Source organism: Crocodylus siamensis, chromosome 1 (assembly GCF_052110815.1).
Source record: "Crocodylus siamensis isolate JL-2025a chromosome 1, ASM5211081v1, whole genome shotgun sequence".
NCBI lineage: Eukaryota > Metazoa > Chordata > Crocodylia > Crocodylidae > Crocodylus > Crocodylus siamensis.
In genome coordinates, this window is record NC_143395.1 from 399,174,535 (window position 1) to 399,188,876 (window position 14,342).

Below are 14,342 nucleotides of genomic sequence, written 5' to 3' on the forward strand. Positions count from 1 at the left end.
TTTAAAAGAAAATCCCTAATGTAGACAGTCTAATTCTGCGTCTTCACTGCAAAAAGGTGTGTATTTTTATATGGAGATCTCTTGATGTACAATACTAGTAGAGACAAAACAGAAGTAGTGAACTAGTTGAGGTCAACCCTCTCTCATTTGGGTTTGACCACGACTAGTTACATTGACATAAACTCAATAACGTCTTGTCTCCACTAAGATTTTACACCAACATAACTATTTCACGTTATCTACATTGACTGTGGAAACGCACCTTTTTTTTTTTTTTTTTTTTTTTTTTTTTTTTTTTTTTTTGCAGTGAAGACGACCCCTGCCTGTGTGATCTGAATTCTGACTGATGGAACATACCAATTACCACACCAGATAAGACCCCTAATCCCTTTGGGGGCAAGATAGTGGAACAGAAGTGACCAGTACCATCTGCTGAAGAAGAGCAAGCAACAGTGCAGTAGGCAGTTACATATTGTGACCTGGTCACAGAAAAAGTTTCCATCTAACTCCTTTTCAGTAGAGGATGACTTAAGTCTTGAAACATGAGATTTTATAATCCTTTCAAAATTCTGATGTATTTCAGTTTGTTTATTTAACTTTGCCCATTTGTAACTGTGGGTGTTGTCTGGCAGTGGGGCTTGGGCACAATGTAACAAAAGTGAATTAATCCAGTACCAGGATTGCCCATCTTTGGAACATCCATTTGGCCTTTGTGACTTCTGCTACCTATAGAACCTCTAGAATTGGTTTAAAAAGAAATGTAGGAGAGTTTCTTTGGATATAAGCAATACGGCAGTTTCTTAGCGATTCCACAGTGGTGCATTAACTTGTCATCGGATTGGCCAAGTTTGTCCTTTTTCTTCTGGAAAGGGTTTGGGAGGTGAGGTAGGCAGCAAGCATAAACCAGCTGTGCTTTCTGGTATTCAGAAAAGGCCCGACCCTGGGGAGGATACAAGACAGGATCAACAATGACAATTATGTCTGCGGCCCTGGATGAGATGCCATTTCTTCAGATTTGTGCAAACAACCTCAAGTGTACTGATCCACTGGAGATCCTAGATACTAGGAACGATGTTTAGTGAACCCCAAACTGTTCTGTAAATATCTTTGAGAGAGAATGAAATGTGCAACTTATTAAAAAAAAAAGTTGTTCACATAAAACTATGGGGAGTAATAAACAACCTGTAGAGAACAAAGGAAGTGATAGAGGTTTGGGCTGGAGTAAGTAAATGAAATCACATGTGGCAAATGAAATTTAAAACTGAATTCACTCCTTGATTTTTTTATTGCATGCTGCCTGGCAGAATATGAAACAAAATTGCAAAGTGAATAAGACTCAGCTAAAACCAGAAGGTTTTTAAAGGATTTTGGAATAACGTAAAGCTTTCATTTTCTAAATAAGGTGGGGAGCAATAGGAAAATATTACCAGGGTTATGAAGCTTAGCGTTTAGTGATGTTTTCCTAAGGTAGCTGTGTTGGAAAGATCCCTTGATCTGGTCAGCTATGCAGTGGAACCACAATATGTAGCTCTGGTTGCTGCTTTCAGAAGAAAACAAATAGAAATAGATACTTGAGGAGGTGCTGTAGAGGGAAGAGCACTAAATATTCATTCAGAACAGGAAGGGTAGAGCATGTGGGGACAGTTTTTTTCAAGAGGAATGTTGTATGTTGTCAAGGAAGGAAAATAAGGTCCCAAATAATGGATGCCACATGGCTTAGTTCAGAATCAGCCCCTTTTAAAATTATGGCTATGCTTGACCTCTCTTGGGAGTGGAGAACTAGCTCATAAGTGCTATTTCTCCCTGCCTGATATACTTTATTCAGAACTGTACTAGACTGTATAGAGCAATGTGGTCCCTGTCTCCTAGTGGTGACTCAAAGGCTGTGGTGCCACAAAGAAAATGACAGATTAGCACCTTGCCAACACACTTACATTACCCATTTTTGGGGGAATTGAAATAGATTTGCTTTTTCTGACATGCTGCAGAGGAAGCATTTCTTTTTAATTCATCACCCAACAGTGCCCTTTTTACAGCAATGGTGAAGCCTGAAATCTTGAAATCTTGGAGGTGATAATACCTGAAGCCTGCATACAAACAGCATATTCTTAAGTAGGGGTGCACCGATAAACATTTTCTTGGCTGATACTAGTGGCCAATTATTAACCAGCCGTTTCGTCCGATACTGATCCAATAGCCAATTTACAGGAATACAGCCTGGCAGCTTGGAAAGCAGCCTCCTGCCAGTAAGTCTGTAGGGGGGAAGGGGAAGGACATGAGGGGTATGGCAGATCAAGGGCCTCACGGTGAGGGAGGGAGTGGGGCAGGGACAGGCGCTGTCCAGCCAGGGCAGTGACTGCAACCCTAGGAGCTGGATGGAGCTGCAGGTGGCTAGTCCTGGGAGTGTAGAGAGGGGTGTGGTTCCCTGTCTCTGTATGGACCCCTACCCCACTCCCTCCCTCACTGTGGGGGCCTCAATCTGCACACACTCCCCACACCTCTTCCTTCCCCCATGCCCCTTCCCCCCCACAGACTTAACAGCTGGATGCTGCTCTCCATGCTGCCTGGTTGCATTCCTGGCTGTGAGCATGCTGCATGCATGCAGCATTTATTACTGACCTTATTGGCTACACTGGCCAAAAAAAACTGATTGCCCATAATGTTAATTTTCCTTTTATTGGTGCTGATCCAATATGCCACTGATATATCGGTGCACCTCTATTCTTAAGTAGTTCTGCTCCATGCTATGAAAAGGGGTATTTCAGTCCCAGTGATTCTGAAATCTTTGTCTAATCCAGGGGTGTCAAGCTCATCTGGCCCCATGGGCTATATGAGTGGCGTGGGGCTGCTCCATAGGTCAGATGAATTCCATGGGGCTGGATTGGGCCCTTCCCCCCCCCCATATGCCTGATCCAGCATGTGGCACCTGTCCCAGCAGGCCCATGCAGGGTCAGTCCAGGACACATGCCATACACAGCATCCACTCCTGCCAGTCTGGGACCCACATGGTGTGTCCTGCACATGGGGCTGCACATGGGGCTAGTTCATCATGGATCTTATATGGGTCAACTCTGAGACCCATATAGGGGGTCTAATCTGCTGGGGGCCAGATGATAGGAATCTGCAAGCTGCAACTTTGAAATCCCAGTCTAATCCTATGGCTGTATATTAGTGGAGTGATATTGTGGTTTTAGAAGGTGTATGTTTGCTCTCTATCTTAATTGTGTTTCAGCCTCCGTCTTCCTTGCTTGTGTGTAGTTTGGGGTGTACATAGATATTGCAAATTGAGGTTACCCAATAAAGCTTGTGTGTATAGGAATGAAGTCATTTTGCAGAGCCATCCATAAGGCAAGGGAATTCCAAAAACAGCGTCGTGCTCTTCTCTGACTTGCTTGCACAACTAATGCAAGAGAAAGGGTTTGTTCTTTCTGGTCTAAAAAGCCAGCATGACCACAAATGGCCTGGTTGATAACTCACGAGCATCCCACACCCAGGGAGAGGCACACAATGATGGTCTCAGGCATGGTACAATCCTTGGTGGTACTAGATGCCTACCACTCTTTTGGCTTAGGTTCAGCAGAACCAGGGCCACCCACAACAGCCTTTTCTAAATATTTATGGGAAACCACAAGCAATTGCAGCTTTGCTAGTTCCTCCAACAGTGCCCCACAGTCACTGAGTTGCCTTCCTATTTGAATTCAGGCATAAGTGTACGATGAATATTTTGCTATCCCTAAGATAAGTTAGATCAATACACTTATAATCATGCAGTTCTAGTAAAGTGTTATCTGATGGTTAACTTGACCTCACAGCCAAGGTGACACAAAATGTTCCTCATATTATTCAGTTTTGAGATTTTGAACTGTTGCATAGCATTTCCATGATTATCATGCTGAGCACTATAGAAAAAGTGCTCTTGGATCCCAGAATGTACCATCCGAAGTGGAGATGGTGTGTGGACACCCCAAACTCATGCTTCTTGGTTTGTTAAGAGAAGCCTCAGTTGAGGTGAACTGGTTGTTGAGAACCCACATACACTCTGATCTCTTCTTTTTTAACTTCTGTTTTTCTTTATTTTTCATCTTTTCTTGTGCTTTTCTCTCATCTAGTCTCCCCTCCACCTTGTCTGGTAGCTCTGCTTTCCAGCCCCAGTTCACATTCACTAAAGAGATGCATATATTTGGAGAGGGCACTCTGGCACCATCCAGGCTTAAGATGAGTGCCAGGAGGAGGACAACTGTCCCCAAATGCTGCAAACAGAAGGAGCAAAGCAATGGATTTAAATTGCACCAGAGTTGATTCAGATTAGATCCTAGGAAAAACTTTCTTACTGTTGGCATACTATGGCACTGGAATAAGCTGCTGAGAAAATGTGAAATCTCCAGTGAAGGAGGTCCTTGAAGAAGGCCGGAGAAGCATTGGACAGGGATGATTCAGGAGTAGCATTCCTGCATTTGTGCAAGGGGTTGGAAAGTTATATTTCCCTTATCTAAACAACTGCCTGTCTTGGGGTGGAAACACTCCGCTAACCATTGTAAAGACAAGTGAGACAAAATCCTAGTCTTCTAGTGTCTTCTCCCTGGGACAGGGACACTGTAGTAGTTCATTTGCTAAACTGTGGAAGTAGTTCATTTGCTAAACTGTTGTTGTTTCATGTGCAGGGAATTCCCAACGAAAGCTGGAGAGTGACCAAGATAAATGAACGCTATGAGCTGTGTGATACGTATCCTGCCACTCTTGTTGTGCCTGTAAATATTCCAGACGAGGAATTGAAGAGAGTGGCATCTTTTAGATCCAGGGGTCGCATACCAGTGAGTACGACAGAGAGGAGCTCCGATGTGGCTTTGTAAATACCTTTGTACCACGAATATTGCCAAGATCAGGTCGACAGGAGACCAACACAAACAGTTAATGGATTATAAAAACAAAGGCAAGACATTTTTTGAGGCGTTTAGAAGGCAGCAATATCTGGCAAAACTCCTGTCTTGAAAGAGACATAGACTAAACCGAAGTGCAAAGATAAGATAATTCAGCTAAAGCCAGACAGTAATTCAGTTTAATTTCTGAGGTAACAAAATAAACCCTGCTAATTTATTTGCAGTTTTTTATCTCTCCTGACCTATTTTTAAGGAGTAACTGAATACTTTTTACTTAAGTCATACATAGCTCTTGATGAAGACCCTTCATATCAGGTTATAAGTAAAGCCTAGAGTAGTAATTGTCTTTAATAGTAACCAAAAGTATGCTGTTTGCTTTGCAGCTGTAAAAGATAAATTTGCCCCAGCAAGTTAACTGTTTAGATGAGAAATATAAAGCAAGAGTCAACTTGGGGGCAGGGGGAAAGTGGGTCTACATCACTCACGGAATTGAAAGGCACTAGATTAGCTGGGAAACAAGCTGTATTCCATCCAAGAGTCAGTTTTAAGCATGTTTATACATCTTTACATTGGTTCCAATTTGAGGAGCTCATGGAGGAAAAAGAATAAATACAAGATAGTGCTGTCAATTAAATTACATCATGATTTATGTGATCCAAACCATTGGCCCCAAATCAAATACCAGGCAGAGTCCCAGAGTCAAGTAATGCCTAACTGAATTCTTCTTTTCTTTCCTAATTTTTGTGAAAGGTATTGTCGTGGATTCATCCAGAAAGTCAAGCTACAATCACACGCTGCAGCCAGCCGATGGTTGGAGTGAGCGGGAAGAGAAGCAAAGATGATGAAAAGTATCTTCAGTCCATCATGGATTCCAATGCCCAGTCCCATAAGATTTTCATATTTGATGCAAGGCCTAGTGTTAATGCTGTTGCCAATAAGGTTAGACATTCTGTCCTTTGTTGGTAGCAGGAAATGGTACAATTCAGAGTTAGCCTACCATTATCCTGTAACATTAACTCCTGAGGCTGTAAGGGAAGGTGGGTTCTTGCTGTTATATGGAGTCCGATTTTAATTTTATTGGACCTCCAGGGTAGCATAAGCATCCACCTGCCTTAACCCAATTGTAGGATCATGGCCTGCGATTATAGTGGAAGAAAAGATAATCAAACCTATCTGACAGGGTTTAAGAACAGGTATTGGTTGGGACATTATGGGTGCTTGCAGATGAAAAAAAAAACAGAACAAAACAGCACTTTACTATAAACTTGGCATGTTCCCATGCCAAGCCCCACACATACCCAGAAGAGGCAGCGTGTTACTTCAACCCAGCTCATCCAACATAGGTAAAGATCAGATACTTTAGTGCAGCCTTTTTGGCACTTTTATCTAATAGCTTTGATTGATGAGCTGCAGCTAGAATCACGAAAAAGCCCGACTGAAGCACCCAGTCTTTACAGATGCTACAGAGCCAGGTTGAAGTAAGGGGCTGTTTCTTCTGGTAAAGCATTTTTTTAAATATCTCCAGGCAGCCTATGATTAGCAATATAAAACAGGATTTCTAGCACCCTGGATTTGGGGTACCAGTTTCCAGTGCCCAGAGCCATGACTCTGATTTTCCAGGGTGTTCAGCATTCTCTGTAACCTCTAACTTTATCAGGGCCTGTGAATGCTTAATACTTTTGAAAATAGGGGCTATGGGGTTTTGAATTGGGTCACTTTTGAATATTTGGTAGCCTGTGATGTCTCAGTTGTCAGTGGAATAACTCAGAATGTAGCCCTTTTCCCTAATGCTGCTTCATAGCATGTAGTAGATTGTGTAGCTTTGTTTTCATGCCAGAATTAGTTTGCTGCCTGGGCTCTGGACTTTTTCCAGCTATGTCTCCCTGTTTTTAAAAAGGCAGTTAGCTGTGGAAAAAATAACAGCACTTCCTATATAATACTATAATGAGGGTGCCGGATAGCAGAATTGTGGGTCTGATGAACTTGACAATTGAATGGATGTAAATGATGATTATGAAGAAATCTCCTTCAGTGGGATACTTTTTACTTTTTTTTCACAAAACACACTATTAAGGAGAAACTGTTTATGCAGGGAAAATATATTAAGACACTGGGCAAAAACAATTGTTTTCTTGAGTGTGGATTTGAATAGGTGATATGAGTCTATTTTTTGCTCTTTATCATCCTTTTGATAATTTATTTTGATACTGTTTATCAAAATATTATTCTCCTTCATCAGGTTGAACGATCATTAAGAAAAATATATTTTGTTTCCTATGGGTTTTGTTTTTCTTCCTCAGGCTAAAGGAGGAGGCTATGAAAGCGAGGATGCCTATCAGAATGCAGAATTAGTCTTCCTGGACATTCACAACATTCATGTTATGAGAGAATCATTGAGAAAACTGAAGGAGATTGTATATCCTAACATTGAGGAGACTCATTGGTTATCCAACTTGGAATCAACTCATTGGTTAGAACATATTAAGGTGTGCATGTGGGCAAACAAATGTATCCGAGTTAGCACCTATTGTGTATGTGTCTGTGTCACTGAAAAGAAGTGCCATTCAGTTGTCTGGGTCCCATATCTAGAGCTGGCCAAAGTGCAGGATTTCCAATTTGTGACAAACGTCAGGTTTTTTAAATCAGTTTTCATCCAAATCTTACCAAACTCACAATTCCATAATGTGACCTGGAAATTTTGAAAAAGCAAAAGTCTTCAGGAATGGCCTCAACATGGTGCTCCTGAGTATCATGTTTCTTGAGACCTCAGAGCTGCTGAGAGCTAGTAGCAGCCAGGAAACTCATATGAATGTTAGTGTCACTCAGCAGCGACCAGTGTTCCTAGTATATGCCAAGTGCCACAGACTGCCCTGGGTCAGGGACTGCTGGATGTCAAGACCCCCTGCCCCAGTCTAGGGTATCTACACAGCAGGGCTGCCCTGAACACAGACCTAATGGAAACCTCTCCCTGGGCTTACATTCCCAGCTCCACAGAAGGGACCGTTGATAATCTGAGAGTCCCAGTTAAACCAAAGGTCCCAGTGTTGCCAGGCTTTGTGGTGCAAAGCTAGAGCCAAGTGCTGAATTCTAGCTGAGGCTCCCAGGGCTTTCAGACTCTCAGCACGGGCAGCATTGGGCTGGGAAGACCTGGCATGGCTGGCTACCCTGGAGCTGCAGACCCTGGAAGCTGTGGGGCCCCCAACAGCCTGTCATGAATACAGGCAGGGATGTATGGGAGCCTTGCCTCGTTCACCAAAAATTTGTCAAACCCAAGACATTTTGGACAAAATATTTCAGATGCTATGAACTGGTGCTTATTAGTGAAACTCTCTTACTGAAAACCACTTCTAGTCTGCTTTGTCTTCCTATTAAAAAGTAGAGGATCCAATCTGCTCCTGGGACAGTTGTAAGGAAGCTGCTATTTTATGCCTTGTATTTGACTTGCAAAATGAGAACCACACTGCCAGGAGTTCCACTGTAGTCAGTGAGGGGTCTGTGCGGCCAGTCACAGTGGGTGTTTCTCTATTGCCTCTAACCATGTGAGGGAGCACTGCTCTGAAAATGTGCCCTGCCCACTTGTATCCAGGCCCACCAGTTTGCAGAGCAGGTGGTTTGGTCGTCTTAAGCACATACCCTGACTCTGTACCAAGGTGCTCTGACTGGGGCTCCCCCAGGACCGCTGTGAGCTGTCTTCACCGCTGATTTTCAGGGCTGGCTGGGGACAAGCATACGGAGCTTTTCTCAGCAACGGACCGGATCCCACTCAGGAGGTGGTGTAGACACATACCCTGTTGTTCCTCAGAAATTTCATATGGCATCTTCCTTTTCTTACTGTTTTACTTAATGTTCAGTAGAGGTTAGACTGAAGATATATTTTTGTCCTTTTATAGGAGGAAATGAATGAATTGTTTAGTCATTTTATCCTTTCCTGGTTTCTGTGACCTAGAAACTAGTTGTTTCATGCACACTTTTGCTTGATTTGGCCTGCAATGTTTATCTTAGGTTGTTATTTCACTGTGAAAATCAAAGAGGGTTTCTCCTCCTCTCAGAATAATCTCTGGATATGGGTGTATGTTAGACACCTACATAAAGTAAGGGTATCTGGGAGCTTTAGTGTCTAGGAAAGTTTAATGTGTAAAATGGAAAGTTATAAGCCATCCTTTTGGGAGGAGTCAAACAGTTATTCGTCATGAAATGGGTTGTGCTTCCAATCAGTGTTTCTGGTAAAATTTGAGTACAATACCTGCATATGCAAGTGTAGCATATTCAGGCAGACTGCCTGAAGTTATGCACTTATAGTGGAAATAGGGTGATAAGGAACTTTTCCTAATTTGCCAATATCATTCTTTCTGGGTGAGATATATAACCAGTTTAGTTCCTCTCATGGATGCTACAGCTGTTACTGTAACTGACTGCAGCAGTTAAAATTGACATGGTTAAAACAGGATTATGACTGTCATGTAGATGGGACCCAATTGTGTTCCAATAAGTAGGTTAAACCCTGGACTACACAAGGATAGCAGCTGTGAAATCGGCTGCAGGAATCTACAGAGGCCTTTCAAAATCCGCCTTACGACTGTAACCTCACTGAAGCGGGTGATAACCATGTTATAACCATGGAGCAGATGTGACCCTTGCCTTCTCCAGAGGTGTCACAGCACTCCATTTATAGTTCATATGATATGGGGAAACTTCCTTAATGCCTTTTCTGTGTCCCAGCTAATTCTTGCTGGAGCCCTTCGGATTGCTGATAAGGTGGAATCGGGGAAGACATCCGTGGTTGTGCACTGCAGTGACGGCTGGGACCGAACAGCCCAGCTCACTTCTCTGTCCATGCTCATGCTGGATGGCTATTATCGAACGATAAGGGGATTTGAAGTACTTGTGGAGAAGGAATGGCTGAGTTTTGGGCACAGATTTCAGCTGGTGAGTTTAGTCTTTTGTGGGTGGAAAAGGTTGCATGTTACATGGTCAGAGTGGCAATACTGTTTAGTAACACTTGTCTGATCGCATCTGAGGTCACATAGGAAGGGCGAACACCAATAACATTCACCTTGTCATGATATATTCTTCATTGATGGCTCCTTGTCCTTTATCATGCAAGCCATTAGTGGCAGGTAGGGTAAGAGCAAGGGGTTCCAGGCTCTAATACTTGTCTAAGCAAGGGTGCTCAATGCCTGGCCTGTAGGCCAGCTATGGCCTGCAGAGCCCTGGCATCCAGCCTCTGAGGTTCTCCATGGATTGGCAGGGGAGTGGTGGCAATTAATACTGCCACTTTTTCCCTGCTGCCAAATTACCATACCCTGCACAGCCTGATTGGTATGGGAGACACTCCCTCACATACACTCTCCCAGAATGGCCCCCACGTGTAACTGGATTGGAGCCAGACTACCCCCCACCCCCCGTGTGGCCAGATTGGGGCCAGGCTTACCCCCCACAATGCAGTTGGAGTGGGCCCAGGCACTGCCTGTCCTGTGCCCCAGATCTGGCCCCACTGCCCATCCAGACTGCAGGGCAAAAATCTTGGGCACCACTGGTCTATAGCATTCATTTTCCACCTAACCATGACCAAGTCACTTACCAGGTTTCCAATTTGCATGTTGAAGTGACGCTGTTCCCCCATTTTGCAGATAGGGAGAGTGAGGCAGTGAGCAGTTGAGGCTCTGATTCAGCAAAACCACTTAGCTACCATTAAGTGGTCATAGTAAGCATGAGTGGCCCCATAAGCAGCAGTACAGTTAGTATTGTTACTAGTCTGCTACTATAAGGGTGATACTCCCCCTCTATGCGGCACTGGTCAGGCCGCAGCTGGAGTACTGCATCCAGTTCTGGGCACTGCTTTGCAGGAGGGATGTGGACAACATGGAGAGGGTCCAAAGGAAGGATAAAAAACACCTTGAGAGACTGGACACCTTTAAGTCAGCTGGTCCAGACAGCTTACACCCCTAGGTACTTAAGGAGCTGGCTAGCATCCTAGCTTGGCCACTGGCATGGATCTTGGAGAACCTCCTATATGATCAAGGGGCAGCAGGGCAGGCTTACGAGGACAGGCAATGGGACCTGAAGCTGTTCAGGCTCCACAAGAGAAGGCTGAGGGGGGATCTAGTGGCCTGTTATAAACTAGTCAGAGGGGACCAGCAGGCATTGGGGGGAGTCCCTGTTCCCCCGAGCACCGCCAGGAGTGACTAGAAATAGCGGTCACAAGGTGGCAGAGGGTAGATTCAAACTGGACATCAGGAGGTGCTACTTCACGGTCAGGGTGGCTAGGATGTGGAACCAATTTCCAAGAGAAGTGGTGCTGGCTCCTAACCTTAAGACAAGGCTAGACAATCACCTTGCTGGGGTCATATGACCCCACTACTCCTTCCTGCCATGGCAGGGGGTCGGACTTGATGATCTGCGCAGGTCCCTTCCGACCCTACTGACTATGAAACTATTTTATGTTTTTATAGTGTCTCACAGCATAGGAAGTCTGAGGTCTTACAGTAATACAAAAAACAAATACTTGGGGCATAGGTGGCTTGTCCAAGGCCACCCACAGCAAGGCTGGTGTTAAAGGCCTTCAGCTACAAATACTTTAATGATCATGATCCACCCCAAGGGAGGAGTACTCTGCAGTGGTCTGGACCTGTAGGGAGTGAACCAGAAAAGCCAAGGCTGTGACTGAACTCCAACTGGCTACACATATTAAGGACAATAAAAAGTCCAGAGGAAAAGCAAGGGTAACATTGGACCCCTGCTAAACCATATGGGTCAACTGACAACTGGCGCCCAGGAAAAAGCCAACCGGCTCAGTGGGTATTTTGTGTGTTTTTCACCAGCCCCAAGGGACAGCCCTGCTCAATATGGTATGGGATGGCCAGGGTGAGGGAGAACTGTTACCCTTCATCAGTGATGACCATGTGAAGAAACACCTTGAGAGACTGGACACCTTTAAGTGAGCTGGCCCAGACAGCTTACACCCCTAGGTAGCATCCTAGCTTGGCCACTGGCATGGATCTTGGAGAACTCCTGGTGCTTAGGTGAAGTGCCCATTGGAAGAAGGCCAATGTAGTGTCTATTTTCAAGAAAGGGAGGAAAGTAGATCTGGGGAACTATAGGCCCATCAGCCTGACCTCCATCCCCAGGAAGATCTTGGAGAAATTTATCAAAGAAACCATTCTTGATAAACTGGCTGAAGGCAATTTCTTGAGGGACAGCCAGCACGAGTTTGTTGCAGGTAGGTCTTGCCTGACCAATCTCGTCTCCTTCTACAACCAGGTGATATCACCTGGACAAGGGAGAAGAGATTGATGTTATATATCTCGACTTTAAAAAAGCTTCTGATCTGGTATCCCTTGATCATCTTATAGAAAAACTGCCCAATTGCAGCCTCAGCTACATCACAGTCCACTGGCTGGGGAATTGCCTTTGAGGTCAGACCCAGAGAGTGGTAGTTGACGAAAGTCAGTCGTTGTGGTACACTGTGACCAGTGGGGTCCCCAAGGCTCCATCCTTGGGCCTGTCCTTTTCAACATCTTCATTAATGATGTGGACATTAGTGTCAGAAGCAGACCAGCCAAGTTCGCTGATGACACCAAACTTTGGGGAAAAGCATCCACACCCGAGGACAGGATGGTGATCCAGGCCGACCTTGACAGGCTCAGAAAATGGGCGGATGAAAACCTGATGGCCTTCAACTCTGAAAAATGCAAGGTTCTTCACCTTGGGAAGAAAAACCCGCAGTATGCTTATAGGCTTGGCAGTGCTATGCTTGCTAGCACCACGGCCAAAAGGGACTTGGGGCTCATGATTGACCACAAAGTGAATATGAGCCACAAATGTGATGTTGCAGCCAGCAAAGCGAGCAAAACTCTGGCTTGCATCTATAGATGCTTCTCTAGCAAATCCCAGGATGTCATCCTACCACTGTACTTGGCCTTGGTGAGGCTGCAGCTGGAGTTCTGTATCCAATTCTGGGCTCCACAATTTAAAAAGGATGTGGAGAAGCTTGAGAGAGTCCAGAAAAGAGCCACGTGCATGATCAGTGGTCAGGAAAACAGATCTTATTATGAAAGGCTGAGAGCTATGGGACTCTTCAGCCTGGAAAAGCGCAGGCTCAGGGTGGGACCTGGTGGCTGCCTATAAGGTGGTGTACTTCAGGATCTGGGGGAATGTCTGTTCACCAGAGAGCCCCATAGGATGACAAGGTCAAATGGTCATAAACTCCTCCAAGACCATTTCAGGCTGGACATAAAGAAGAACTTTATTGTCCGAGCCCCCAAGGCCTGGAACAGATGCAAGCACCTACTCTGGACTCCTTTAAGAGTCAATTGGACATTTATCTTGCTGGGATCTTGTGACCCCAGCTGACTTCCTGCCCCTGGGACAGTGGCCTGGATTCGATCTTCCGAGGTCCCTTTCAGCCCTAACGTCTGTGAAATCTATGAATAACAATCTGCCAGGGGGTAGTGACAATGAGTTAGTGTTGGTACAGCGCTTGGAAGCTGTGAAGTGTTTATGAAGCTGGGCTTACCTGTAGTGCTCAAGTTTTTTATCCTGTTCTTCTGCAGTAGCTAAGATGACATGCATAACTGAAAGGAACAAATATCTAGACTTTTTGGGGGTCTTCTGAGCCCTAGCTGTAAAATACAGTTGATGCGAAAATAACACCAGAAACCTATATTCAGTCATTTTTTGCTTTCCTTTCTGTATAAAGTGCACTCCATATGAAAAGGTCCCAGGAACATATTGCACTTCAGAAACCAAAGGAATAAGCTCCCCGAGTGCCTTCCCCTCCTAATATAAACATGGTAAAATCAGAACATTTTAAAACCATATAAGCTGTTGCAAGTTACTGCATTGTACCCAGGTGCAAAACACCCGAGCAGTTTACCTTAGAAGCTGTATACTAATTCAGTATCTTTTTTTGTCCTCCCTGTATCAGAGAATTGGCCATGGAGATAAGAATCATGCAGATGCTGACAGATCTCCTGTTTTCCTCCAGTTCATTGACTGTGTCTGGCAAATGACAAGACAGGTAAATTTCTGGGCTGCACATGTGTTTTGAAAGCCTTTATACACATGACTTGGAACAGTGTATCTCGCCAGTGAACTCGCTCAGGTTTTAAATGAAAATACAACAATCCCTTTGGCTTATCTGTTTTGGCTTTACTTCAGTCTAGGTAAAACTTTGGAGTGTCAAAATGAGTTAGGAGCCTGGTTCACAAAATGCCAGTGAGATTTAGGAGCACTTAGGCACCCGTGTCGCTGAGTTGCTTTAGAATTTTACTCCCTTTTTCAGAGCAGCAGGTCAGGAAAAGGGCTCCAGACAGCTGGTTTTGTTTCATTTCAATGAGTTTTGAAAGCGAGTGTATTGATTCTGATGTGATAAACAGTGTTGGAAACTAACTTCCTTTAGCCACAGACCAGCTTCAGCAGAGGCAGAGCCAGTAAAACTGCCTTGGGATACTCCAAACCTGCTGT

General features: G+C 44.5%; 1 protein-coding gene across 5 annotated transcripts in view; it reads left to right on the forward strand.

The window, feature by feature from the left end:
- MTMR2 (myotubularin related protein 2) overlaps positions 1–14,342 on the forward strand; it is an 87,378-nt gene that overhangs the window by 64,775 nt on the left and 8,261 nt on the right. For all 5 annotated transcript variants that reach the window (XM_090030308.1, XM_090030312.1, XM_090030325.1 and 2 more), the window contains 5 exons: positions 4,662–4,811; positions 5,628–5,816; positions 7,178–7,363; positions 9,597–9,803; positions 13,804–13,896. In XM_090030308.1, the coding sequence (XP_089886434.1) occupies positions 4,662–4,811; positions 5,628–5,816; positions 7,178–7,363; positions 9,597–9,803; positions 13,804–13,896 (825 nt within the window). The remainder of the gene's footprint in view (positions 1–4,661; positions 4,812–5,627; positions 5,817–7,177; positions 7,364–9,596; positions 9,804–13,803; positions 13,897–14,342) is intronic.